The 27,022-nt window shown below is 46.0% G+C and overlaps 1 protein-coding gene across 1 annotated transcript in view; it reads right to left on the bottom strand.

Annotated features, from left to right (window-relative positions):
* RNF175 (ring finger protein 175) overlaps nucleotides 1–22,335 on the bottom strand; it is a 63,949-nt gene extending 41,614 nt beyond the window's left edge. Inside the window, exons 1-4 of the mRNA XM_052655045.1 lie at nucleotides 21,865–22,335; nucleotides 19,024–19,146; nucleotides 13,012–13,049; nucleotides 9,723–9,864 (exon numbers count right to left, since the gene is read on the bottom strand). Coding sequence (XP_052511005.1) covers nucleotides 9,723–9,864; nucleotides 13,012–13,049; nucleotides 19,024–19,146; nucleotides 21,865–22,335 — 774 coding nt within the window. The remainder of the gene's footprint in view (nucleotides 1–9,722; nucleotides 9,865–13,011; nucleotides 13,050–19,023; nucleotides 19,147–21,864) is intronic.
* Between the last annotated feature and the right edge of the window lie 4,687 nt (nucleotides 22,336–27,022).

The following is a 27,022-nucleotide window of genomic DNA, read 5'->3' as shown; positions in this document are numbered from 1 at the left end:
AAGGACAGGGAAGCCTGGCATGCTACAGTCCATGGGGTCACAAAGAATCTGACATGACTTAGCGACTGAACAAACAAGCAAAGGTTTCCAAAGGTACCTAGAGCAGCACATTTTCCCCTAATTTCCTTCAATGAGGTTGTTTCATAAACTTGTGATGCACTTTCTCTTCACCATCTGCATTTCTCCCTGGGATTCCCCAACCTCCAAAATGATTTTTTAAAATTTGCATACTTTTAGGTCTGCTTTTTGTGTTACACAGTTGAATGCTGCTGCTGCTGCTGCTGCTGCTGCTAAGTCACTTCAGTCGTGTCCGACTCTGTGTGACCCCATAGACGACAGCCCGCCAGGCTCCCCCATCCCTGGGATTCTCCAGGCAAGAGTACTGGAGTGGGGTGCCATTGCCTTCTCTGGACACAGCTGGATAGGATTTGACAAATGCATAATGTCTTGAACCCAAAATTACAGTACCACACAGATCAACTCTATGGCCTTAAAATTCCCATTTCACTTGCTTAGACTTACTCTTTTCCTTCCCTGAGCAGCTTATTTTCTTTGCTTTTGCATTTGGATGTCAGGTAACTGGAATCAGTATGTAGCCTTTTCATATTGGTTTGTTCCTCAGTGTCTTTTTGGGACTTGATAGCTTACATCTTCTTCTGCTGACCAACATTCCCTTGTACGGAGGTGCCACAGTTGGCTCATTTAGCCATATTTTAAAGCAGCAGGACCCAGGATTTTTGGTACCAGGGACTGGCTTTGTGTAAGACAGTTTTTCCATGGACAGAAGGTGGGATGGGGTGGGGATGATCTCAGGATGATTCAAGCGCATTACATTTATTGTGCACTTTCTTTCTGTATTATTACATCAGTTCCACCTCAGATCTTCAGACACTGGATCGTGGGAGTTGAGGATCCCTGTTTTAAAGGACATCTGGATTGTTTCCAGTTTGGGGTGATTATGAATAAAGGTGCTGTAAATATTTTCATGCAGCTTTTTGTGTGAGGGTAGGTTTTCAGTTCAATCGGGTAAATACCTAGTAGTTCGATCACTGAAGAATACTACATTTAGCTTTGTGGAAGACTGCCCAACCGCTTTCCACAGTGGTTTTTATCATTTTGCATTCCCACTCAGCAGGAGTTCCTGCTGCTTCACGTCCTGGTCAGCATTTGGTATTGTTAGATTTGAGCCATTATAATACCCTTATATTGGTAACTAATTGCAAGTTATTATTTTAACTTGTAATTCCCTAATGACAAATGATGAGCTTCTTTTCATATGCTTCTTTGCCAACTGTATATCTTTCCTTGATGAGCTTTTTAGATATTTTGCCATTTAACTGAGTTGCTTTCTTATGACTGAGCTCTAAGTAGATTTTAGATAGCAGTCCTTTATTAAGCATGTATTTTATAATTACTTTCTCCCAGTTTGTAGCTTGTCTTTTCATTCTCTTAACAGTATCTTTCACAGAGCACTTTTTACTTTAAATAAAATCCAACGTATCAATATTTTCTTTCCTGGATCTTGCTTTTGGTGTTGTATCTAAACTCATCAATTTTTCCATTTTATCTTCTGAAAGTTTCACATTTAGGTCCATGATCCACTTTGGGTTTATTTTTGTGAAATATGTAAGTTCTATGTCTAGATTATTGTTATTTTTTGCACATGAATGATCAATTTTTTCAGTACCATTTAAAGTAAAAATATCCTTGCTCCACTGAATTGCCTTCGCTCCTTTATCGTGGATCAGCTGACTATCTCTTTGGGGGTCTATTTATGGGCTCTCTACTTTTTCCCATTGATCTATGTATTCTTCCTTTCACCAAAACCACACTGTATTCATTACTACAGTTTCATAGTAAGTCTTGAAGTAGGGTAGTGTCAGTCCTCCAACACTGTTCTTCACTGTTGTGCTGTCTATCCTAGGTCATTTGCCTTTCCACATAAAGTGTAGAATCAGTTGGTCAATGTTCACAAAACGGTTTGCTGGGATTTTGAATGGGATTATAGAACCTATAGATCAAGTTGGAAGGAATCAACATCTTGAAAGTATTAAACTTTCCAATCCAGGAACACTAATTATATTTGCATTTACTTGAGACCTTCTCAGTTTTTGCATATAGCTCTTGTAAATATTTTGCTGGATTTATACATAGTATTTCCTTCTTTGGGTGCTATTGCAAATGATATTGTGTTTTAATTTCAAATTCCAATTATTCATTGCTAGCATATAAGAAAGTAATTGATTTTTGTATATTGACCTTGTATCCTGCAACCTTGGTATAATCACTTATTAGTTCCAGGAAATTTGTTGATTTTTGGGGAGTTTTCCATATAGACAGTCATGTCATCCACAGACAGAGATGGTTTTATTTCTTCCTTTCCAATCTATATACCTTTTATTTCCTTTTTTTTTGTCTTATTGCACTAAAGCTAGGATTTCCAGTACAATGTCGAACTGGGGTGGTGAGAGGAGACATTCTCGCCTTCTTCCATATCTTAAGAGGAAATTACCCAGTTTCTCACCATTACGTATAATGTTAGGACAGGTTTTTGTAGATATTCTTATCAAGTTGAGAAAGTTCCCCTCTATTCCTAGTTTGCTGAGAGTCTTTATATGAACGAGTGTTGTTCGTTGCCGGACGCTTCTTCTGCATCTATTGGTATAATTGTGTAAATTTTCTTCCTTACCCTCTTGATGTGGTTGCTTACATAAATCAATTTTTGATTGTTGAACCAGCCTTACCTACCTGGGACAAATTCTGCTTGGTCGTGGTGTATAATTCTTTTCATGCCTGGTTTAATTCAAGTTGCTAATATTTTGTTTAGGATTTTTATATTTGTGTTCATGAGAGATGCTGGTCCAGAGTTTCTTTTTCTCATATTCTCTTTATCTGTTGAAGTATTAGGTTGAAGTGCTGGCCTCAAAGAATGAATTCTGATGTATTCCCTCTGCTTCTCATCTCTGGAGAGATTGTAGAGAATGGGTATCATTTCTTCCTTACATAGTTGGTAGAATTCATAGTTGGTGAAACCATCTGGACTTGGTGCTTTTTGTTTTAGAAGGTTATTAATTGCTGATTCACTTTTTAAAAACAGACATTATTCAGAAGATTTATTTCTCCTTGTGTGAGTTCTGGTATAGTTTGAGTCTTTCAAGGAATTAGTCTATATGTGGGCATAGGGTTTTTCATAATATTAATTCATTTTCTTTTTATGTCCACGAGATCAGTAATAATGATCCTTTCTTCTGTTCTGATATTAGTAATATATATTCTGTCTCTTACTTTTCTTGGTTAACTGGATAGAGGTTTATTAAATTTATTGATCTCCTCAAAGAACTAGCTTTTGAACCAGTCTTGAACTCTTCTCCTCTCAGCATGACTTGTAAGTTTTCATTGAGAAGTTCTTGTTCAGGCTCTTATTTGGGTATTAAGAACCTTTAGTGTGGGGTTCTGTGTTAATCTGGCTGGACTAGCCCATAGGAGTTGGACTATGTTTGATATTTGCTCTGTGTCAGAGTCTTCAATTTCCACTAGTACACTTGTTTGTGTCTCTCTTTTTGTCTTTGGTTTCTTAAAAACTCATTGTAATTCGTGTAGCTTGCAGCCCTTTTAGCCATAATCCACTGTTATACTGGACACCAGATGATGGGGTGGTCTGACAGGAGGCAGCGGAAGCATTCTATCATTCTGTGTTATCTTTCAGTGAGCTCTATCCCTGGAATATGACCTTCACAGGTGTTTCTGAACTTTTTGTTTTCCCATTAGGTGAGACAGGAAGGCAGGAAGGGCCTGGGGTTGGTCATTTCCCTTTTGCTCCATCAGCTAAGGCTCTGATAAATTCTTTTCCTTTGTCATGTAGGTCTTTGTGGTGGCGAACACTTATTCAAAATGATTAATTTTCCCCTGCAAGCCTGTTGGAAGCACAAAAATTTTCCTCGGCTTTTTACCATGAGAAGAGCTGTTGGGGTTCCAGGAGGTAAAATCTACAAAAATACGAGGGGTCCTTAAGGCTGTGGCCCTTGGAGGTTCTTGCTTTCACACTGGCCAAAACTCTGCTCCCGGCAATTCTTCCAAGTTACCCATTGAGCATTTCCTCCAGTCTGTGGCTCTGGCAGCTTCTGTTCCCAATAAGCAGATCTTGGTTATGATTCCCTACATGCATCTGTTTTTCCAGATTTAGGAGTGATGACTTTTCCTGGGAAACAATTCAAACAGGGACAGATTTTATTTTGGGGGGCTCCATAATCACTGCGATGGTGACTGCATCCATGAAATTAAAAGATGCTTGCCCCTGGGAAGAAAAGTTATGACAAACCTAGACAGCATATTAAAAAGAAGAGACATTACTTTGCCAACAAAGGTCTGTATAATCATAGTCAAAGCTATGATTTTTTCAGTAGTCATGTACAGATATGAGTTGCACATCAGACTGTGCACAGAAGAACTGATGCTTTTGAACTGTGGTGCTGGAGAAGATCTTGAGAGTTCCTTGGACTGCACGGAGATCCAACCAGTCAATCCTAAAGGAAATCAACCCTGAATATTCACTGGAAGGACTGATGCTGAAGCTGAAGCTTCAATAATTTGGCCACCTGATGTGAAGAACTGACTCATTGGAAAAGACCCTGATTCTGGGAAAGATTGAGGGCAGGAGGAGAAGGGGACGACAGAAGAAGAAATAGTTGGATGGCATCACCGACTCCATGGACATGAGTTTGAGCAAGTTTCGAGAGATGGTGAAGGACAGGGAAGCCTGGCATGCTGCAGTCCATGGGGTCACAAAGAGTCAGACACGCGCGAGCGACTGAACAACAATTTTTCCTATGACCTCAGTTCCCTGATAAGTCCAGGAAAAGTCACTGACACTCAGCTTGTTTAGCTTTTTCCCTTGTAGCAAGTGATGACTTTCAAGCTTTTTATGTATCAGAGCTGAAACCAGAAGGCCTTCCTATTTTTAAAAATGCCATCTTTTTAAAGATCAGAAAACTGAGGCTCACTGTGGTAAGGTGAGCAACTAGAGTTGTCTGACTTCTAAGCTGGGGCTCTTCTCTTCACAGCCTGCCCCTCATTCCCGGAAATACACCTCATAGAACCAGCCCAGGGAACACTCCCAGACAAAGCAAATGGCAGAGTAGGGGGGTGTGGCAAGGCAGGATACACAGGTGTGATCATCTGAAGAAAACAATACATTCAAGTCTCCTAATGGAGAATGTAGATTAACGGGGGAGGGGTGGTATTCACTTTAGCTTTACAAAAGCTTTCAGAAAAGCATTCTTTTATTAGTAAACTGCCTTTACAGTGTATGGTTAAATTTACACAAATGTTATTTACAAGTCATATCCCTTGAATGCATTCAGAGTCAACTGATGGTGCTGAACATTCGCTGTGTTTCTAGAAATTCTCACAGGGAAGTGTTCTGAGTCTCAAGTCTGGAAGTTGGGCTCTTATCTGCATGCATGGGTGCTAAGTTGCTTCAGTCGTGTCTGACTCTTTGAAGCCCCAGGGACCGTAGCCTGCCAGGCTTCTCTGTCCATGGGATTTTCGAAACAAGAATACTGGAGTGGGTTGCTGTGCCCTCCTCCAGGGAATCTTCCTGACCCAGGGATCCAATTTGCGTCTCTTATGTCTCCTGCATTGGCAGACGTATTCTTTACCACTAGCATCACCTGGGAAGCTCCTCTTAATTCGCAGTGTTTACATTTTGCAGATAAGGAAAGTGTGATTCAGAGATATTGAAGGAATATCAATAGCCTTGATGTAAGAGAAAATAACTAATGAGGTTGGATTTTTGTTTCCTCTCTGCAGCTAATGAGTTATGTGACCTTGACCAAGTTATTTAATTTCTCTGAACTATATTTCACAAAGGGAGTAAAAGAATTACTACCTCCCAGGGTAAGTTAGATAATGTACAAAATCACTTAATCACAACTGTAAGAATATATAATAGTTACATATAAATTTATATATGGTATTTCATATATATTTTATAGTAATATAATAATTATTATGGAGTAACTATTATATTATAGTATATTATTATACTATATCATAGTAATTATAGTTAATATGTTATATATAGTGATAAATTCACGAAGTTTCATCAAAAACTTCTCTATATGGTCCCTTGTAAAAAGAGCCAGGAGCTTCCTGAACCTTATAAACATGTTAAAAGCTCTGGTTCTGGTAGGTCCTACATAATCTTAAATGCCAAAAGAAACAAGTTAAAAGTGCTGTGCTGCGCTTAGTCACTCAGCTATGTCTGACTCATCATGACCCCGTGGACTGCAGCCCGCCAGGCTCCTCTGTCCATGGGGATTCTCCAGGCAAGAATACTGCAGCGGGTTGCCATGCCCTCCTCCAGGGAATCGTCCCAACTCAGGGATCGAACCCAGGTCTCCCGCATTGCAGGTAGATTCTTTACCATTTGCGCCACCAGGGAAGCCCAAGTTTAAAGTTAGGTTATATGTTAAAAACAAGTTGGGTTATTTTTGGATGACAAGGCTGTTTAGGTCAGTGCGGGGGACCGCCCGTAAAGGGTTAAGTCTTGGGAGCTGCTCAGCAGATATGCAGAGCCTTAGGCACGTTCCTAAGCTCCCTGTCCCGCCACCCTCAAGAATTTTTATAGCCCTTAAAGCCCCAAGATGTCTTGTTTCTGCAACATGTAAGATAGATAATCTTATAGTGCTCTGTACACAATGGTAAGGGTCTGGTGATTGTATCCTGAGGTTAAAAAATAATCCTGTGCATGTCTTAAGTCACGTATTTTATCCTATAAATATTGTAGCCTAATAAAGAAAGGCATCAGCCATTTGTGGTCTGATCCTCTCAACCCCATCTTTTGTCTCTATCTCTTATTTTTCTTAGCGGGGACGCTCCGTTCTCTCCCTGTGCAGGTGCAACTCTTGCTTGTGCTGGCCGCGGCAGGTCAGCTTTTTTGGAAACATGTCCATCAAATTTCATACCAAAGATGTTAACCTGAATGGTTTTTGGATACAGTTCATGCAAACCACAGTGAAAGAGCTGGCAACCAGTGCTGGAGTCAGCTACAGGTGCTCTGGGAACTATTTCCAGCCCCAATGTTTGCGGATGTCACCCAGGGCTCCTGAGATGGCCGAGTTCTGATGACGGCTCTGGCAGTGAACCTCCCAGAAGGTACACAGAGCAAGGGGTAAAGCCGAAGCATCGGCACGGGAATGGTCAGCCTCACACGCCGGATCTTACCTGAGCCAGACTGCCATCAGAGACACACAGGGTCTCTCCACCTGCTCCTTTGGGGCCATGCAATAACAGTAGATGGACTATGATGGGCAAAGGAGTAGAGAAGATTCTGGAGGCCAGGTGCATCTTTGTGCTAACCCAGAAGAGTTCCTTTGGGACCACCCCAAGACCCAAATCTGTGCTTGACCACTGAAGGCATCCTTAGGCTCCCGGCTTTGTCACAATGGGCCACCCTAAGGGATGCAACGCTCACAGTCACCTGGTTACCTCCAAGGTATCCTCAGGACCACAGAGCGCATCTGAGTAGACAAAGCAGTGCAGCTGTGTGGCAGGACACAGTACCACCGCCTCAGGGAGAAGGGGAGTGACTGCGGGAGCCCAGTTCTGGCGGGGAGAGCACAGTCAAAAGCAAGGTCCCTGGAGAGGCGTCCTGGGCAGTACAGCTTGTGCAATGAGCATCGGGAAACACCTGGGAAGGCCACTCCCGCCGGCCAACAGCTGTAGCCAGCCGTCAGGCTCAGAACCGCCAGCGGCAGCAAGCCCTCCAAGGGGGCCCTGAGTGCTCATGGGCTGGTGCAGCCAGTGCGTGAAGCTCCACAGTGATGGAGGCAGCGGCAGCTTCAGCTTCCACATGAGCAACTTCGTCAGACACGAGGACAGGTCCTTTCTAGCATGAGGTACCTCAAAAATCACCAAATAAAAATGGCAGAGGAGTGGTGGGATACCGTTCAAGTCAGTTGGCTGATGTGGTGTTTCCTTTCAAAGGGGATTTCTTTCTAAGTAAATCCACATCTGTGTCTTTGTGGAAACTGAACTCATACAACCTCAGAGGTAATTATCAGTTATAAAGGAAGGATAGAACAGGGCTACAAACCCTTTCCTTAAGAATCCAGGTTTCTCATGTACAATATCATATATGAAACGAGCCGCCAGTCCAGGTTTGATGCATGATACTGGATGCTTGGGGCTGGTGCATCCCAGAGGGATGGTACGGGGAGGGAGGAGGGAGGGGGGTTCAGGATGGGGAACACGTGTATACCTGTGGTGGATACATGTTGATGTATGGCAAAACCAATACAATATTGTAAAGTAATTAACCTCCTATTAAAAATAAATGAATTTATATTAAAAAAATCCAGGTTTCTTTTTAAGGACTCTAGAAATTCTATGCTAGCTATTTCCATTTTGAAGATAAGGAAACCATATATTTAAGGGGCTTTTTCTTTGATATGAGAGAGAATAACTAATGAGCTTTGATCCCACTCTCCTTCATTGAAGAAAATTCGTCCAAGTGGAATACAGAGGGTGTTCGTTTTAATTTACAAGACAGCGGTGACGTGACAGCCCATGGATGCATTTGCTTAAAAAACAAACGAAAATCTCCCAAGATTCCCCTTTCTAAATAAAATGGTCAAAATTAACTTAGATTTACATATTAGAGGAAACTTAGAAGAGTTCATTTCAGTCCCATGCTATGTAGGAAAGAATTTTTACGATGGGTGGAAAGAAAATAAAATACTTGTCTAAGCCAGCACTTCATTTGTCACAGGCAAGTTTTCTGATACAATGACCAGTCTGAGACCCCGGGCCGTGGAGAGCGTGAACGGTGGGCCCTTTTCCTCTCCAGCATCTCCCCACCCAGCCCATTCTCAGGCCTGCATCGCTGGTTCTCAGAGTGCCATCCCTGGACCAGTAACGTCTGTACCACTTGGGAACTCGTTCCATGTGCAGGTTATTTGGCCTACATGGAGTGAAAACACTCTGGCGGTGGGACCTGGGCGTCTCATTTAACTCTGGGGGTGGGACCTGGGCGTCTCATTTAACGACTCCCCCAGCTGATTCTGCTGCACCGGGGGCTGTGAGCAGCTCTGCTCTCAGCATGGCAGCGCCTGTCTCAGGTCCAACAAGCCCCAGGCCATGACTGAGGCCATGAGATGGGGAGGTTCCAGTGGGCGTGCTAGGTGGGAGGGGTCTGTGACAACAGGATCCTGCTCCATGTGGAAAAGGTCAGCTCAGGGTCTGCTTTACCACGCCCCCCCGTCCCCCCTGGGGACAGAAACCATCCATGCCAAGAGAGTTTAATGCTGATGAAGCCAAGTCAGACAGCCTCAGCCTTTCGTTTCTGCCGTTCCTAATCCTCCTATCCTGGGCCATTGGCAGAAAATAGTTCATGCCCAAAAGGAAAGTAGGCTTACTTAAGCCTGGGTTTCTCAGCCTTGGCACCATTGGTGTTTCTGTCATGAGGAGCTATTCTTGCGTGTTGAGTGGCATCCCTGGCCTCTACCGCTACATGCCAGTAGCCGCTCCCTTCCCCGCTTCCCTTCTGCTAAGGCGTGACAATCACAAATGTTTCCAGATGTTGCTCAGAGTCTCCCGGGGGCAAAACTGCACGGGGCTGAGAGCCACTGACTTAAACCAAACCATTTCCTTCAAAGTGGTAACAGAAGAGGGATGTGTGGGGAAGAGGAGCAGGCTTCCAGCGGCCCCCGGGGGCGACTCACGTTGTAGGAGCGGCCGTGCCTCTGTCTCCACTGCACCAGCACTATCTGGGCAACGACCAGGGCGCAGAGAAAGATCAAGATCATCTCCACGTGCATGGACTCGTGACCCCGGTGCATTTCGTATGTCCTCTCCTGCTGCAGGCTGCAACCGGCAAAGGAAGTCAGCTGCATAAGCCCTCAGCTCTTGGACAGTTAGCAAAACAAGAAAAGTAGGCAGGACTCATGAGAAGCAATTGGGAATTTCAAACTGGGGGTTTTCTAAGCGTTGGTTACAAAGCTTTCCTAAGTTCTCAGTTCCCCCCTTTCCCCCGGGCTTGGGGGAAGGGACAGCAGGGAAGAGCAGCCTGAGTCTGTCAGTGAAACCAGTTCCTCTCTGCCCTGAGCTTGCCCACGTGCTTTTGGCCTCAGCCTTGTCCTTTCAAGGTGATCATTGGGGACGAAAGCTCACTGGTGGGCTCTGAAGACCTGGGTTCCAACGTCCCCTCTGCCGCAGCATCCCCTTGGGAAAGTCAGTTACTCTCTCTGCACCTCAGTTTCCTCATTTTCAAATCTAAAATAGTGATCTCTCTGTACCTCACAAGACAGGTGCTCTGTAACTGTAGAGCACACACATATGATAATTTATTTGTATCTGTATGAACAATAGTCTTCCCCGGTGGCTCAGATGGTAAAGAATCTGCCTGCAGTGTGGGAGACCCAGGTTTGATACCTGGGTCGGGAAGATCCTCTGGGGAAAGAAATGGCAACCCACGCCAGTATTCTTGTCTGGAAAACCCCATGGACAGAGGAGTCTGGCAGGCTACAGTCCATGGGGTCGCAAAGAGTCAGACACAACTGAGCAACTAACACTTTCACTTTCATATGAAGAATAATACTATTAGGTTGTATCATATGCAATTGCCATTTTTGAAAGTAAAAAAAGCCTCCAATCAAATATTGGCAATTTCAAGTAATTTCTAACATTCTTAAGTAAAAGGATATCCGGTAGACGGTACCTAGAGAATACTATTTGTGGGGCTACAGAAAACCTCGGAGTTGTAGAAATTATTTTCATCATAAGGAGAAAGAAGAGGCCTAAGTATTATCTTAGGCACAAACATTCAGAGGGTGACTAAACGCTTCCGTGTTTAGTTGGACTTTTAATTTTATACCGTGGTAGACAAAACCACTGAAGTAGTACGTCACCTGGTTTAACCTCCTGTAGAAGAAGTGGCCTCCAAGAGAATCTAGAGCAGAGCTGCTTGACCTGGACTGTGACCTGGAAATCACTGAGGAGCTTTTGAAAATCACAGTGTCCAGGCTGGACCCCAGATCAGTGAAGTGACCATTGCTTGGTGTTCTAGGCTGTACTGGGTTCCCTCAAAATCCATAATTCATAAGCTGAAGTGCTAACCCCTAGGACCTCAGAATGTGACTGTGTTTGCAGAAAGGGTCTTTAAAGAGGTAATTAAGGTAAATGGGGTCATTAGGACGGGTCCTAACCAACATGACTGGTGTCCTTATGAGAAGAGGAGGTGAGGACACGGGAAGACCATCTGGATACACAGGCAGAAGCCAAGGAGAGAGGCTTGTGGAAAAACCGAAGCCTGCGGCCCCTGGGTCTTGGACTTGCAGCCTCTAGATCTGTGAGAAAATAGATTTTTGTTGTTTTAGCACCCCGTCTGGGTGATCTGCTATGGCAGCCTCAGCAAATGCATAGAGACTTCCAGGATGTGATCGAGGCATCAGTAATTTTTACAGTCCCTCTTATGATTCTAAAGTGCAGCCTAAATTGGGATCTACAGAGGAAGAGAGAATGGTTCAGGAATTAGGTAAAAGTGGAATAGTATTTAATATGAACCTTGACAATTACTTTATAAATATTGGTTAGCATTAGCTTCTACCCCGAGTGAGGCACTAACAGTCACAAAATCTCTTAGTTTGCATTTAGTTAGGGCACTGATCAGAAAGCACTCCAAGGGCACCATCCTGTGACCTTTTAAAGCCACTTAAGGGTATCTGGTTTGGGTCTCTCTCTACCAACATTTCTACAGAGCCACCTCAGCAAGGGCTCCATCTAAATCCCAGGGGTGCCCCCTGCTGGAAAATGCACAGAAATGAGCCCACAGAGCCTCCTAAATATTTCTGCTGCTGCTACTGCTGCTGCTGCTGCTAAGTCGCTGCACTCGTGTCTGACTCTGTGTGACCCCATAGACGGCAGCCCACCAGGCTCCTCTGTCCCTGGGATTTCCCAGGCAAGAGTACTGGAGTGGGTTGCCATTTCCCTTCTCCATTGACTTACTAACATATGTTGTTAAAGCACTGTATTGGTTGAATCTCCTGTGCTCCTAGCATTTCCATGAATAATTAATAATTTCTCAACTATTCTTGAACTTCTCAGAAATCTATCTTCTCAGATAGAATCTGAGACTGTTAGTGGTGGGAGGTACCACAGATGTGCTGAGACCCCTTCATTGATCAAATGGAGAAGCTGAAGTCCATATCAGGTAAACAACTGAATAAAATTATGTGGCTATTGGTCTCTGTATTGGAAGCTGAGCTTAGGAGCTGAGAATGATTTCTAGAAGCTCTTTAAAAAATATATTCATTCTTCTGAAGAAATGGGAAGGGAAAAAAATAAAAGGATACAAGCACTTAGTGATAGTTTTTACATTCCAGGTCCAAAATAACTATTTAACACCCTGTGTAATACATAGATAGAAGAGTGGGTTTGTCATCAGTCTAAAATAGGACTTGCATAGATATCAAACAAAATATACTTTATAACATTAACGATTTTGTGAATATACGGTGAAAATGCATCTCAGATGGTTAACCTACGTGGAAGTACTTTGGAAAGTATAAACTGTTGTAGAATGTAACAGATGTCGTCTATTTGGATTAGGAATACATTCATAATTGGTGACCACAATGCAAAAAAAGGAGGAACAGTTTTATTTCATTCGGTGCCCATAGGAGTCCAATGGCCCCAGAGTAGGGGCCATAACACAGAAGAAATAGCCTAAAAGGAAAACCAGATGTATCTTGTGCCTAAAAGAACAAGGACATATAAGGACACATACTGAGGGACATATACATTCGTGGAGCAGCATGGAGCCCATTGCAGAAGGCAGATGAAACCCCTGCAGTGTGGGTCTATACAATCATTGTGCATACATGGCTTTGCTAACCCACCTTCTCTCCTGGGGAATTTATAAGTAAAACGATGGCTGCATTTAATTTCTCGAACTATTACAATGGAAATCTAATTTTTAGTATATCAGCTATTAAAAAAATACAAATCACTTACTTCCACTCATCCTCCTCAGAAAGCTTTGTGTGGGAGATCTGAAAAACATAAAAAGATCCATTCTCAAAATTTTCTTGTTTCCTTAGCTTCCATTTTACAGTATTACATGAGAAACTCAAACCATGAAAAATATTGATGTTTCCTAGGACTGTAATAGTTTAGAATGAAAACTCTAACAAAATACTTAATTATGGAACTAAATACACACACACACATACACCCAAACAAAACAGTAATCAGGTCACTATTAATAAATACTTGATTCTGCTCTCTAAGGTCAGGAAACCACATGAGGCTCCATTCCTGTGGTTTTGTTTGGCAATTCAGTCAAAGTTGTAGAAGTGGCCTCCCAACAGGCAGTGCCCCCCTGGCTTCTGATGTAATCTATGAATTGGAGAACTTGTGAAAAACATTTGTTTTGCTGGTGTCTTAAATGATGCCAGTGAGAACTTGGAGATGACATTCTCCAGGTTCAAGGATTTAGAGTCAGAGCTGACCAGCTTCTTGTTTGGAGCATTGTTGTGCCCTCCTGTTTAACTTAAACCCTGATCACAGAGAAGGGGGTAATCTGGCCCAGCCCGTGGGCTGGATGGGAGAGCATTCCCAGCAAAGTGCTTGAGGCTGACCTACAGGGTATACCCACGTGCTGCTGATCCACTACATTGGGTCATTCGAAACTTCTAAGGCTAATTTTTGGAAAGACATCATTGTATAACTTTCATGGAGAATACAGACAGCTTAACCTCTAGTCCAGTAGCATCAAAAGCTAAAATCCCCAATGATGGCAAAGAAGAAAAGGCCAATAAAGCTTTTATTACACAAATCAGACATTAAACAAGTTTTTTTTTCCCCTTTGTTTTCTTGAAATCAGTTCAGTTCACTTCAGTTGCTCAGTCGTGTCCAACTCTTCGCAACCCCATGAACTGCAGCACGCCAGGCCTCCCTGTCCATCACCAACTCCCGGAGTCCACTCAAAGTCATGTCCATTGAGTTGGTGATGCCATCCAACCGTCTCATCCTCTGTTGTCCCCTTCTCCTCCTGCCCTCAATCTTTCCCAGCATCAGGGTCTTTTCTAATGAGTCAGCTCTTCACATCAGGTGGCCAAAGTACTGGAGTTTCATCTTCAACATCAGTCCCTCCAATGAACACCCAGGACTGATCTCCTTTAGGATGGACTGGTTGGATCCCCTTGTGGTCCAAGGGACTCTCAAGAGTCTTCTCCAACACCACAGTTCAAAAGCATCAATTTTTCTGCGCTCAGCTTTCTCTATAGTCCAACTCTCACATCCATACATGACCCCTGGAAAAACCATAGTCGCTCCATTGTGTCCAACTCTTTGTGACCCCATTGACTGCAGCACATCAGGCTTCCCTGTCCATCACCAACTCCCGGAGCTTACTCAAACTCATGCCCATAGTGTCTTGAGATGGCAGAATCAATTCCTCTGTGTGTGTGTGTGTGTGTGTGTGAAGCAATTCTGACAAATGGAAAGAAACAACACTATCCATAGTTCAGGCTAGGAGTCCTCTGACTCAGTTTCCATAAGACATGTGCGCCTTGGTCAGAGACTGGAGCGGTTCCTTACAAGGGGGATGAAAGCTCCGGGAGACACAGCTTAGCTGAGGTTTAGGCAGGTTCAGGACTTGCTGGGTGATGGTGGAGAGGAGGTGGGTGGGGCAGCAACTGCTGCCTGCAGCTTCCCTGGGGCTCTCTGCCGCTGGCTGATCCTACCAGGCAGTCCCTGATATCCAAATGAAGGTTGTGGCACTTGGGCTCAAGGCTGCCTTCTAGTGGCAGCCCTCAGGGAAGAGCAGGGCCAAGTCCCCTCCTTAGTGGGATATGGCCGACTTGACTGGCTTCTGCTTTGGGAATGAGCCTTGTAGCCACACAGATGCATCCAGTACCAACCACTGAGCTGACTGGAGCTCCGGGTAACCCAGGCGCATCACCAACCTGTGCTTGTCTCCATTTCCTTCTCAGAGGCTGGAGACTGACATAAAAACTGCCCTTATCTACTTCACTGCAATACTGTGAATATAAATAAGACACTAGAGGAGAGTTTTCCAAGAAGGTGCTTCATCCAAGGGCCAGTCATCTCAGTAAAAGTTGCAACCAAGACTTCATGGGTCCCCTTTTTGCTGTTCAAGATCTTTGGCTTCACAGTGCTTTTTGTTCAAATTAGCTTAAAACAGGGCACTGGGTTTTTAGTTGAGAAGATACCCTTCCTTTGACTTTTACAGGTAATGTAGCTTTGGGTATAAATGTGTAACTACCCACCAGATTCCAAGTCTTGTTTTGTTTTTTTTTTTAACTTATTGAAGTATAGTTGATTTACCATATTATATTAGTTTCAGGTATACAGCATAGTGATTCAGTATTTTACAGATGATCCTCCATAAAAGTTATTACAAGATAATAGCTGTAATCCCCTGTGCTATACAACATGCCCTTGTTGCTTATCTATTTTATACACAGCAGTTTCTCTCTCTTAATCCACACCCCACATCCCTACAACCACCAGTATGTTTCCTGTATCTGTGAGTCTGGTTCTGAAGTCATTTTAAATGAAGTATGATAAACTGTTCTACTGAAGACGAGGAAAGCTTAGGGAGTGGTGATTGCAGCTGAAACGATTTCTGCTAAATACAATAAAGAACTTCCTTAGCTCAAGTGATATTGAAACAATATTCTTATTCTTAGGGAAAAAGCAAACTACGATGGTGGTACAATTAGAGACATCTCTTTCCTAGTAATGGTTTCCTATAGTACAATTTTTTTTTTTTCCCTAGCATGGAATCTATTTTTTGAAAGATTTTTTCTGTGGTATGTTATTATGTAAGCCCATCCAGGGGCTTAAGAGGACTTATTTTGGAAACTGAAATGACACTAAATTTCATCTGAAGGATAAGCATAAGGATATCCAGGAAAATTCAGAAGCTGAGTGAAGACTAGGGGTGTGGTCTGTCAGCCACTGAAACCCACAGAACAGCCACAGAAATTACCTGACGGCCTGCGGGCCCAGGAACAGGAAGACAGTGAGTAGGCAGAAGAGCCCAGGAACAGACCTAGCTGCAGATGATGAGCGAGCTACTTCAGAGCAGTGAGAAAGAAACGGATTGTTCCGTAAATGGTGCTGAGACATGGAACTCTACTCAGGGTTATGTGCCAGCCTGGATGGGAGGGGGCTGGGGGCAGAGTGACATACATATGTATGGCTGAACTCCTTCGCTGTTCACCTGAAATTACCACACCATTGTTAATTGGCTATACCCCAAAACAAAATAATGGGAAAAAAAAAAAATGGTGCTAAGACCATTAGCTAGTCCTTTGAGAAAAATGTAAAGCTGGATCCATACCCAGCTTCAAAATAGATTCCAAAAGGATCAAATATTTAAATGTGAAAGGAAAACCTGAAAAGTGCTAGAAGAAATACAGTTAAGCACTTTAATAATACCTCAGGGAAAAAGGCATTTCTAAGTATGACATGGAACTCAGAAACTGTAAAAAACTGATGAATTTTGAGGACAAAAAACAGATTAAAATCACCTGTATTTGAAAGATAAACTGGAGAAAATATAACATATGTGAAGGCAAGAAGTGGGTAAACTGAATAGAAAAAGAGCTTTTACAGTTTAATCCAAAAGAGATAAAGCATTTGTAAAGGGCAAAGCACATGAACAAGACATTCACAAAAGAGGAAATACAAATGGCTCGTTTATGCAAAGACGGTTCAACCCTCTAGTGATAACTCTGGAAAAGCCTTCCCGAAAGCACAAGTTCTACGCTGAAGACCCTCGGGAGGGCTGAGGGGTGGAGGGAGCCTAGCCCTTCTAGAAGTGTGGCTGCAGCTGCGTTGAAAATAGAAGGTTCAGTCAGTGTGAGACTTAGTGTCATTCTCCACCCCACCCCAGCCTGGGGGATTCGATGGGGCTCAGAGACCCAAGCTCTGGCAGGGAGGGCGGAAGCATTTAAAGTCCTCATCTGGAGGGGAGATTCCAGCCTGGTCTTCCATCAGGCCCCATGGGCACTGCCCTGCTCTAGAAGCCTCCCCTCTATCCCCATGCATCTCAAATTTGGAAACACAGAGGATTTTTTCCCTCTTTTCTAACTCAATAATATATTTTGAGGGAATTCCCTGGTGGCCCAGTGGTTAGGACTCTGTGCTTTCAGTTTGGAGGGTGCTGGTTCAATCCCTGGTTGGGGAACTAAGATCCTGAAAAAAAAAGAGGGCCAAAAAAAGAGGAAATATTTTGAAAGCTTGAGTAAAGATTGACTGAAGATGGCTGGTGTAGGCTGATGTTCTCAGGTGGACTGGAGAAGAAGGGGAGAAATAAAGAACGGTCCGAGCCCCGGAAAATCCAAGATAGAGGGTTTTTTTTGTCTTTATAAATTTAAATATATTTATTTTAATTGGAGGCTAATTACTTTACAATATTGTATTGGTTTTGCCGAGATAGAGTTTTTAATTTGCACCCTCCTCTCCACCCCAGGCCATCCAAAGCTGGTGTCTCAGTGGACCAGGCCCCCATCATAACCACACTGCCTCTCTCCCTCCATCCAGTGGGTAGTTTGGAAGCAGATAAGAACTGCCTAGAAATCCTGAGTCTGAGAAGTGAGGAGGTGAGCTGTGCAGTGGGTTGCTTCCTATCAAGAGTCCTTGAGGCATCTGATGGGACCAGTCCTAGCGCTGGTTTCTGTTCTGCAGGGGGGATGAACCTGTCCCTCCCTACCCAACCCCCAAAGATATGGCCTATTTCTGACCTCTGGTCCCTACGACTGTGATCTCATCTGGAAAAAGAAAGAATCTTTACAGGTGTGATTAAGTTAATGATTTGGGGATGGGATCCTCCAGGATTTAGGGTGTGCCCTGAACCCTGGAGTCGACATAAGAGAAAGTCGAAGGGCCATCTGACACCTGGAGACACACAGGCATGGAGAAGGAAGCCACGTTGAGACGGAGGCAGTGACTGGAGAGAAGCGGCTACAAGCCCAAGACACCTGGAGTCCGCTGAAGTTGCAAGAGGCAAGGAAGGTTCACCCTAGAGTCTCTGAAGGAACCGTAGCCCTGCCTACACACAGGTTTTAGACTTCCGGCCCCCAGAACTGTGAAAGAGTAAGGTTCCATTTTTCTTTTTTTTGGTAAAGATTGATTGCTTTAATTTTGGCCGTGCTTAGTGCTCACTGCTGAGCGTGAGCCTCCCCTGCTCGTGGTGAGCAGGGGCTGCTCTTCCTGCTGCGCACGGGCGTCTCATCACACTGGCTTCTCGGAGCACGGGCTCTAGGCATCCTGGTTTCAGCAGTTGTGGCGAGAAGGCTGAGTTGCTCCTTGGCATGCAGAATCTTCCCAGACCAGGGATGGAACCCGTGTCCCCTGCATTGGCAGGTGGATTCTCAGCCACTAGACTGCCAGGGAAGCCCTATTTTTTTCTATTTCTATTTTTTCCCTTTCTATCAATATTTTTAAAGTTTTCTCTATTTAAAAATATTACTTTTTATTGGACTATAGTTGATTTACAATGTGTTAGTTTCAGGTGTAAGCAAAGCGAATCAGTTATTCATATACATCTTCTTTTGTAGATTATTTTTTTAAGATTCATTCTTTTTTAGATTCTTTTATCATATAGGTTATCTCAGAATGTGGGCTTTCCTGGTGGCCCAGATGGTAAAGAATCTGCCTGCAATGCAGGAGACCTGGGTTCGATCTCTGGGCTGGGAAGATCTCTTGGAGAAGAAAACAGCAACCCACTCCAGTATTCTTACCTGGAGAATCCCATGGAAAGAGGAGCCTAGAGGGCTACAATCCATGGGGTTGCAGAGTCAGACATGACTGAGCGACTAACATTTCATTTTCTTTTTTTTTTTTCTCAGAATGTGGACTTCCCTGTGCTATACAGTAGGTCCTTATTAGTTATTGATTTTGTATATAGCACTGTGTATATGTCAATCCCAATCTGCCAATTTATCCCTTCAGTAAACTCCTCTTGTTTCGGCAGCTCCAGTAAATGGATACCTGCACATCCAGCCCCAGCAGGTAGCCACTACACTCGGGTGAGGAGACCGCCTGCGGGCGGGGACGGCGTGCCTCCTTTAAGCCAGGGAGGCAGCAGAGGTCCTGGTGGACCTGCAGGCAGGCCTGTGAGAGCAGCTTGGCTTATAATCTTTAGACACAAGGCATGTGGGCCTTTACCTGTACTCTTGCTCTAGGCCTGCCACCTAGCTGGGGATGCTGGCTGCCAGGCAGGATGTGGAAGAGGATGTCTCTGCGATACCGTCCAGGCCAAGAGAAAAGACTTACAGATATGGACCGGCATCATCCTTCCTATGAAAAGGCCCGGCTAGGTCCTCCTCCAGTGCAGCCTACCCTTCCACAAGCTCTCCCTGCTTAAAGAGCTTCCAAATAGTGTTTTACTGTCTCCCCTTTAACACAGGCAGACAGCCAAAGATGACCAAGTGCTGGAGACAGGAGAGGGCTCTGCACCCATGAGGACAAGGACCCCAGGCTTTAGAAATGGAAACAGACAAAAATCTTAGAAAAGAAAAATTTGAGAACTGAAAATAAAAAATTAATGAAAATGTTGAAGATAAATAATGAAACTCCCTCAGAAAGAATAAACACACACACACACACACACACACACACACACAAAAACCAAAAGAGGTAGAAAAGAAGAAAGAAAATATAAGAAAATTAGAGAATCTGTCCAGGAAATCTCATATCCAAAAAGAAGATATCCAGAATAAGAGAGCAGAGATGGCTAAAGTCAAGAAATTAACAGAAATTATACAGGAAAATTCCCACGGCTTGAAAGACACCTGTTTCGAAGGAAAGGACTCACCAGGTGCCCAGCAGAGCTGATGAAAAAAGAGCCACATCAAATTACATCAGTAGGAAGTCTGAACATTGTGGTTCAAAAGGAAGAGCCTATACACAGAGAAGACACGGGTCAAACGCAAAGGCTCCAAACCCAGGAGTTATAAGAGAGACCCGCTGACATGCTCCAGCACGTTGAGAAGAGCCTGGCAAGTGAGTTTGGGGATGAGTCCAAGTCTGGCAGTGAGCTTGGTGAGGAATGGGTGAATGGTGCACAGAAAATGAAGGAACCAGAACTGAAGGGAGTACAGAGTAGTTCAGGGTGTACATGGAGTGACTGGCTGGGAGTGACGAGCGTTCGCGTGGAGCCCCTGACATAGGCAGTGAGTGAAGACTTACCCAACGTGTGATGCAACTAACGTGAGAGCCTGGAAGAAAGCAAGTCATGGGCACGGGGTGGGGTGAGAGTGGACAGGTTGGTGGGAGAGAGTGTAGTTCTTATCCCCCATAGCAGGGACTCGGTCAGCACTAGTGACTAAAAATCAAGAAGTGTTGTATGACCGCATTGTTGAAAATGTGGAGCACAGACCAGAAAAAAATGACTGAAAAAGTTGAAATCATTGCCTCTGGGGAGTGGAAATCAGAAGTGGGGAAGGGTGAGTGGAGTGGAGCTGCTGGTTTTGTGTTTTAAGTCTACAGAACTCTACAGAATTATTTGACTCTTGAAATTCTGGATGTACAAAACATTGATAATAATAATAAAGCCCACTGAGCATATTATCCTCCCTCTGGCCACCACTGTTAATGTCCCTCCTGAGGTCCCATGTCCCTTTTCAGCCTCACCTCCCTCCATTGCCTCAGCACACTCTCTGCGCCATCCAAGCAGAACTTTCTGTCCCCCAGTGCTTTCCCTGCACCCCCAGCCTCCCTTCTGGGCTGCCCAGGGCCCACCTCCTGCAGGGCGCCCTGCAGGACAGGCCCCTCCATTGGAGGAAGTTGAGACACTGGACATCTTGAGGCACATGCAGTTTCCTTAGAGCCTCTTCATTTTGGAAACTCCCAAATGCATACCTAGCTCTTTCCCTTAACTTTCCCCCTTCTTTAAGACAAGCCTTCTGAATTTCTACCAGGGTCACAGAAAAGGGCTCCCTCTGCCCTTTTCCCATGCTCACCACTCCCCAACAATTTTCTTCACCTCCAAAAAGGTGGTACTGCTGCTCCCTCCACCCAGAATTCCTAGCCTCCCTAGTCATCACAAGGTCAGCTCGCACCCACTCTCCAAGGCCAAGCTCAATGCCATGCCCCTCACTAGCCTTGCCCATCCCCACTGCCAATTGCAATCCCTTGCTTCTTAGAAATCTTACAAAGCTTCACTTGAACCTGTTTTGGGGACAGTAATTTCTTCCTACTCTCAGTGAGTTCTTTTTGTCCTCCTTTTACTGCTCTTCCAGAAGGTGAACTCCCAGAGGAAAGGCCCACCTCTAACTGCACGGTTACTCCCTCCCCTATCCCAGTCCCCAGTACCTGGTCACGGCCTAAGAACTGCCAGATGAATGAAAAATAAATAAGTGGACAGGGTTTGAAACCACCACCAGGAGGAGGAAGAACGTGACAGCCCAGTGATTCTCAGAGCTCAAGCAGCAGCACCCCTTGGGAACTGGTTCGATTGCAAATGATCAGGGTCTACCCCAGAAGTGAGGCTTGGAGACCCTGGAGGTAGAAATCTACATCTGTGGGCACAGCCCTCCAGGTGGCTCTGCCGCAGCCTCCTGAGTGAGAACCACGGAGTCAGCCTGATGTACCCCCAGCATCCCTCAGCCCTCTGCCTCAAGGCCTTCACCCGGGCCCTGGGGGCTTCTGCCAGGGAGCCGGGAGCCGGTGGGCAGCCACTGCGCAGGGCGGGGGGCGGACAGGGCCGAGCAGGGTAAGGTTCACCCCGGAAAAGACAGAGTGGGTGGTGGGAGGGAAAGGAGGACGAGAGGGGGAAAGGAGGGGAAAGGGAAGGGGAAGGGGAGAGGACGAGGAGAGACAGAGGGAGACGGAGAGGAACCGCCTCCCGGAGTGGGGAGGGGTGAGGACAAGCCGCAGCATCTTCCAGAAGGTCCTTCGCCCCTCCATCCCGGCGGCCCGGTGCGCGCGCGGGAGGGGGCCTTGGAACCGGCCCGTGCAGCGGCAGCGCCTGCGCGGGCCCCGGGACCGCGACCCGGCGAGCCCGCGCGCGCCTGCTCGTGCCGCGGGGGCCCCTCCAGGCCCGGGGCCGCCCTCGCGGCCATGCCGCCGGCGCTCAGGGCCCGCCGCCCGGGGCTCCGCGTCCGCGGCTCCCCGCCGCCCCGCCCCGCGCCGTGCGGGCCCGGTCGCCGCGCGGGACCCTCCTGCGGAGCAGGGGCGCTCATGCGGGCCACCGTCGCCGCCGAGGGGGCCCTCCGGGGCTCGGGGCCCTCTGCGGGGAGGCCATTCCGCCGGCCACTGCGGCCGGGAAACCCGTGCGCTTCCCCGCACCCCGCACCCCATCAGCCATGCGCGGGGCTGGACCCAGCGGCTGCGTTACCGGGAGACCAGGCGGGAGGAGATGGGCGTCTGAGAGTGAGAAACGGAGGTGAGAGAGGGGCGAGGAGGAGAGGGGCCCTTGTCTTCTCTTCAGTTCTCTCCCTCGGCGGAAGACGAGAGGTCAGGCGCCGGTGCCCATGTGCGGAGGCCGACCCTGCGCGGCCGCCCAGCCCTGAGCCTTTCCCCGGCCTGGCCGCTTCTTGCTCGGTTCTCTGCAGCCTCAGCCATGGGGACAGCTCCTGGGCGGAGCCCCATCGGCCCCTCCACAGTCTCTCCGAAGGAGAAGACTTCCCTGTGGGAGAAGTACACCCGCTTAGCCCCGTGCTGCTGCAGGCCCCGGGCCTTCCCCTGAGGGAGCACCCTCCTTGTCTTCGTCCCCTTCACCTTCTAAGAGACCCTCCTTTCCCCTCAGCGTGAGACCTCGCAGCCTGGACTTACACAGGGACAGCTGGAATACTTCCACAAGCCTTTAGGAACACGTGGGTGTCAATTCAGGGCACTCGGCAAAGAGAGGACGCATAGTGTGGCTTACAAAATGTGACTTAATTCCAGCTGGTGCTGGCTCCCGTTTTTTGTGATGGCATGCACAAGGAGCTACCAGGGACCCTGACCACAAGATATGGACCCGTCCTGGCCACTGGGGACCTACAGCCGGCAGGGGGGAGAGACAAAGATACAGTACAATTTACCAGGAGAAGTGCGTCAGCGTTCCAGCCTTGGTGCCTCAGAACTCTGGAGGGGGTGTTAGAACTCTGTGGCAGGGCCGGACCCGTTTCTGGTGGGTCTGGGCTGGGGCCTAAGAATCTTCCTTCTTCACAAGTTTCTTGTGGTGGCTGCCCAACACCTGCAGGCTGCTTTGTGGTGTGATCAGGGTGATGCAAAGGCCTGGAGGCTGGAGAAATCTTTGTGAACTGGAGAATCTGAAATAAAAGTAACAGCTGACACGGATGTAAGGCTTACTAGGTACCAGGCCCTCTTCCGAGGACTTTACTGTGTTCAATCCTCACAACAACCACCTGAGGAAGGCAATACTATCTTCAAATGGATAAAACCACCTCTAAAATGATAGGTGAGAACACTAATACACAGAGAGGGGCAGGTGTTTGCTCAGCTTTCAAAGCTGGCAGGCAGTGCGGTGGGGATTTGAACCCAGAGAAGCCATGACTCCATGGCTTGGGCCCATAACCACTCAGGGAAGGTCCCGGGGGAGCAGACCAAAGTCTCTGAAATTCATATTAAAGGGTTTGAACTGCAGCCTGAGGAGCATGGGAAACCATTTCAGAGTAGTAAGAACGTGACATTTCTAGATCAGCCTTTTGGCTTCAAGCCTGGGGAAGGGAGATTAGCTAGGACCCGTTGCAGGACAAGCCAGGAGCCTGTTGCTGTAGTTCTAGCTAAAGGTGGCATATGGGAGTCTGTGCAGGGCCTGGGTGAGGGGAGATAGAGGCCTGTGGCTAGAGCTGAATGACTTAGGCGATCAGTTCTCTAGGGCTTAAGTGATCTTCAAGGACAGTGCCCAGGCGAGCGGTTTGAGCAACAGGGCACTTGGGGAGACAGGGCTGCCATCTCTGACAGGGGAAACGTGGAGAGTGCAGCAGGTTTGGGGGGACAAAGATAATGAGCTCATTTGCACATGTTCTCTCCCTGCCTGGCTCCTGGCCTCTCTTCAAGTGGCAAAGGCCACGTTTTCTCTCTAGCCCAGCAGGTCCTCAAATTCTAGATTCTTCTAAGTCGGTTCCCCTCTCACCTCCAAAAAAGACCAGAATTTCCTGTCCCTATAGAATTCTGGCCCATTATCATAATTTCACTGGTGACACAGGTAAACACAAAGGCAGTCATCTTTCTGGCTTCAGCTCCACCATCACAAAGTCTTGTTGCTCGCCGTCTGGTAGGTAGTGGTCGATTGGCCACTATTCTCCTGTCATTGGGGCCTCCTGGTGGCTCAGAGAGTAAAGAATCTGCCTGCAATGCAGGAGGCCTGGGTTTGATCCCTGGGTGGGGAAGATGCCCTGGAGAAGGAATGGCTACCCACTGCAGTATTCTTGCCTGGAGAATCTCATCGACAGAGGAGCCTGGCAGGCTACACAGTCCACGGGGTCGCAAAGAGTTGGACACGACTGAGCGACTAACCGGAGAAGGCAATGGCACCCCACTCCAGTACTCTTGCCTGGAAAATCCCATGGATGAAGGAGCCTGGCAGGCTACAGTCCACGGGGTCGCAAAGAGTTGGACACAACTGAGCGACTAACACCTTGGTTCTTCTTCATTCTCCCGTCGTACTGGGTTCCCTCTGTGGCCAAATTCCTGGTGGCCAGAACCAATCTCTTATTTCTCAATCAGTTAACCACTCTGGAGGAGTTCACCTGATCGAATTATGTAATTTGCAACTTTGTTTCCCAGATCAAATGGTTGGCAGCTGACTCTGTCATCACTGAGGAAAAGAGGATAATCTGTTGTTTAGCTGTAATCTCTCCAGCATGTTAGCCCTAGTCTACCATTTCCTGTCATCTTCTGGTCTAGAATGCGGCTGCTGCTGCTGCTAAGTTGCTTCAGTCGTGTCCGACTCTGTGCAACCCCATAGACGGCAGCCCACCGGGCTCCCCCGTCCCTGGGATTCTCCAGGCAAGAACACTGGAGTGGGTTACCATTTCCTTCTCCAATGCGTGAAAGTGAAAAGTCAAAGTGAAGTCGCTCAGTCGTGTCTGACTCATAGCGACCCCATGGACTGCAGCCCACCAGGCTCCTCCGTCCATGGGATTTTCCAGGCAAGAGTACTGGAGTGGGGTGCTATTGTGTAATGATGTAGAAGAAGTGAGCTAATATCATAAAGGTGATTGAAAAACAAAGTGGAGTCAAGACTAGCTAAACAAATATGGTATATGGTATAGAAAGAGACAAACAGACCCATGGAACAGAGTAGAAAAACTCCAAGTGGATGCACGCACTGGAATGATGAATCAGCAGGGAAAGGATAGACTAGTTAGTAATTAGCTTATCCATCTGAGAAAAAGTGACAATATATCAAGACAAAGCAGATAGTTTAAAAAGCAAAACTTTAAGATGATTTCAAAAATTATCTTTGTCATCTCAGTGTAGTAAAGATATATTAAAACTAGACTCAAAGGAACAAACCATAAAGGAAAAAATTCACAAATTAGCCTATGCTAAAATGTAAGATTTCCATATGTGTATTTATCTAGCTGCTAAAGATTAGTGCACAGAATAAACAACACTGTTAGAAATAAATTTTTAAAAATATCTTAATCAATAGAAAATGGTCAAAGGATGTAAACCAATTGGAAGAGATAAAGTTATGAGATGTTTCTGTAATTTAAAGAAAATTATCGCATTTATGTATATGAGCTAAACTAGAGTATGGTTCACAGGAATGCCTTGTATAGGTTAAATTACCAAATGCAATGTGTGTCCCTCCAGCTTTTTACCGGCTCTTTGTGTGTGTGGTCAGTCCTGTCTGACTCTTTGTGAACCCATAGACTGTATTTCCCCAGGCTGTTCTTCCATGGAATTTTCCAGGCACGATTACTGGAGTGGGTTGTCATTTCCTTCTCCGGGGGGTCTTCGCCACCCAGGGGTGGAAACTGCATCTCCTGGGTCTCCTGCATTGGCAGGCGGATTCTTTACCACTGAGCCAGGGAAGTCCTCCACCCACTCTGTGTGCGGGCAGCCGTGTCTAACTCTTTTCGACCCCATAGATTGTAGACCACCAGGCTCCTCCGACCATAGGATTTTTCACTGACCAACTGTTCGTTTTCCCCTTCTCAACTGAGACCAACCAAACTGCCTTAGGCTGATGGTGCCACCTAGTGGTATGATCTTAAAAAAAGACCTCTAGTTGCTTTATAAATGACCTTTTTCAAGTAAGTTTCTTTTCCCCCTGTGCTCCTTTCCTCTTTCTCACATTGTTGTAGCCACACATTCTGGGAAACAAACTCACCCAGAAGGACAGCGCAGATAGCGGAGTGCAGTTTATTACACCGGCGGGCCCAAGGCAGAGTCTCCTCTTAGCCAAGGACCCTGACCAGTTTTTCTGAAAACCTTATATACCCTAAGTGTACGTGCGTGCCAAACCCACCTCCCCAAATTCCCTGAAACTAGTCTGAACAAAGGAAAAGAAAGACACAATCAAAGTTAAGCTGTGACTCATATGCCTTAAGCCTAGGTAGTTAACCCCAGACAAGTATCAATAGGCCTGTGGTCATACTCCAATAAGCATAATAGAATGTATGATTCTATTGGGTTACACAGATAATAAAGGTATTCTTTTAGGCAACAGAAAGTCTCAGTACGAGCCCTGGGGCTCTTCCATCCAGGGGGCCTGGTTTTCCAGTTGGTATGTCATTTCCATAGATACTGGGCGTCTAGCTCAAAGTCCACAGTCTGGCCCGAGATGGAGTCCTGCTTTCAACATGGAGCCTGTTCTGTCTGTTTCCTCCTTCATTCCCCCCTCTTGATGCTCTTCACTCATAGTATGAGCATCATTCACAGGGATATATTACACCCTGCTCTCCGACCTCTCATTTGGGAGAATGACATCAACCTTTGGGTTACCAAGTTCATAATTCATTGTAAAATAAAGGGTTCACAAAGCAGAACTATCAAGGCAACTATAACAATGGTAAATATAGTTTGC

This window comes from Budorcas taxicolor, chromosome 17, assembly GCF_023091745.1.
Source record: "Budorcas taxicolor isolate Tak-1 chromosome 17, Takin1.1, whole genome shotgun sequence".
In the NCBI taxonomy this organism is placed as follows: Eukaryota; Metazoa; Chordata; class Mammalia; order Artiodactyla; family Bovidae; genus Budorcas; species Budorcas taxicolor.
The sequence above is the reverse complement of the archived record's forward strand: the minus strand, read 5'-3'. Positions and strand labels throughout refer to the sequence as shown.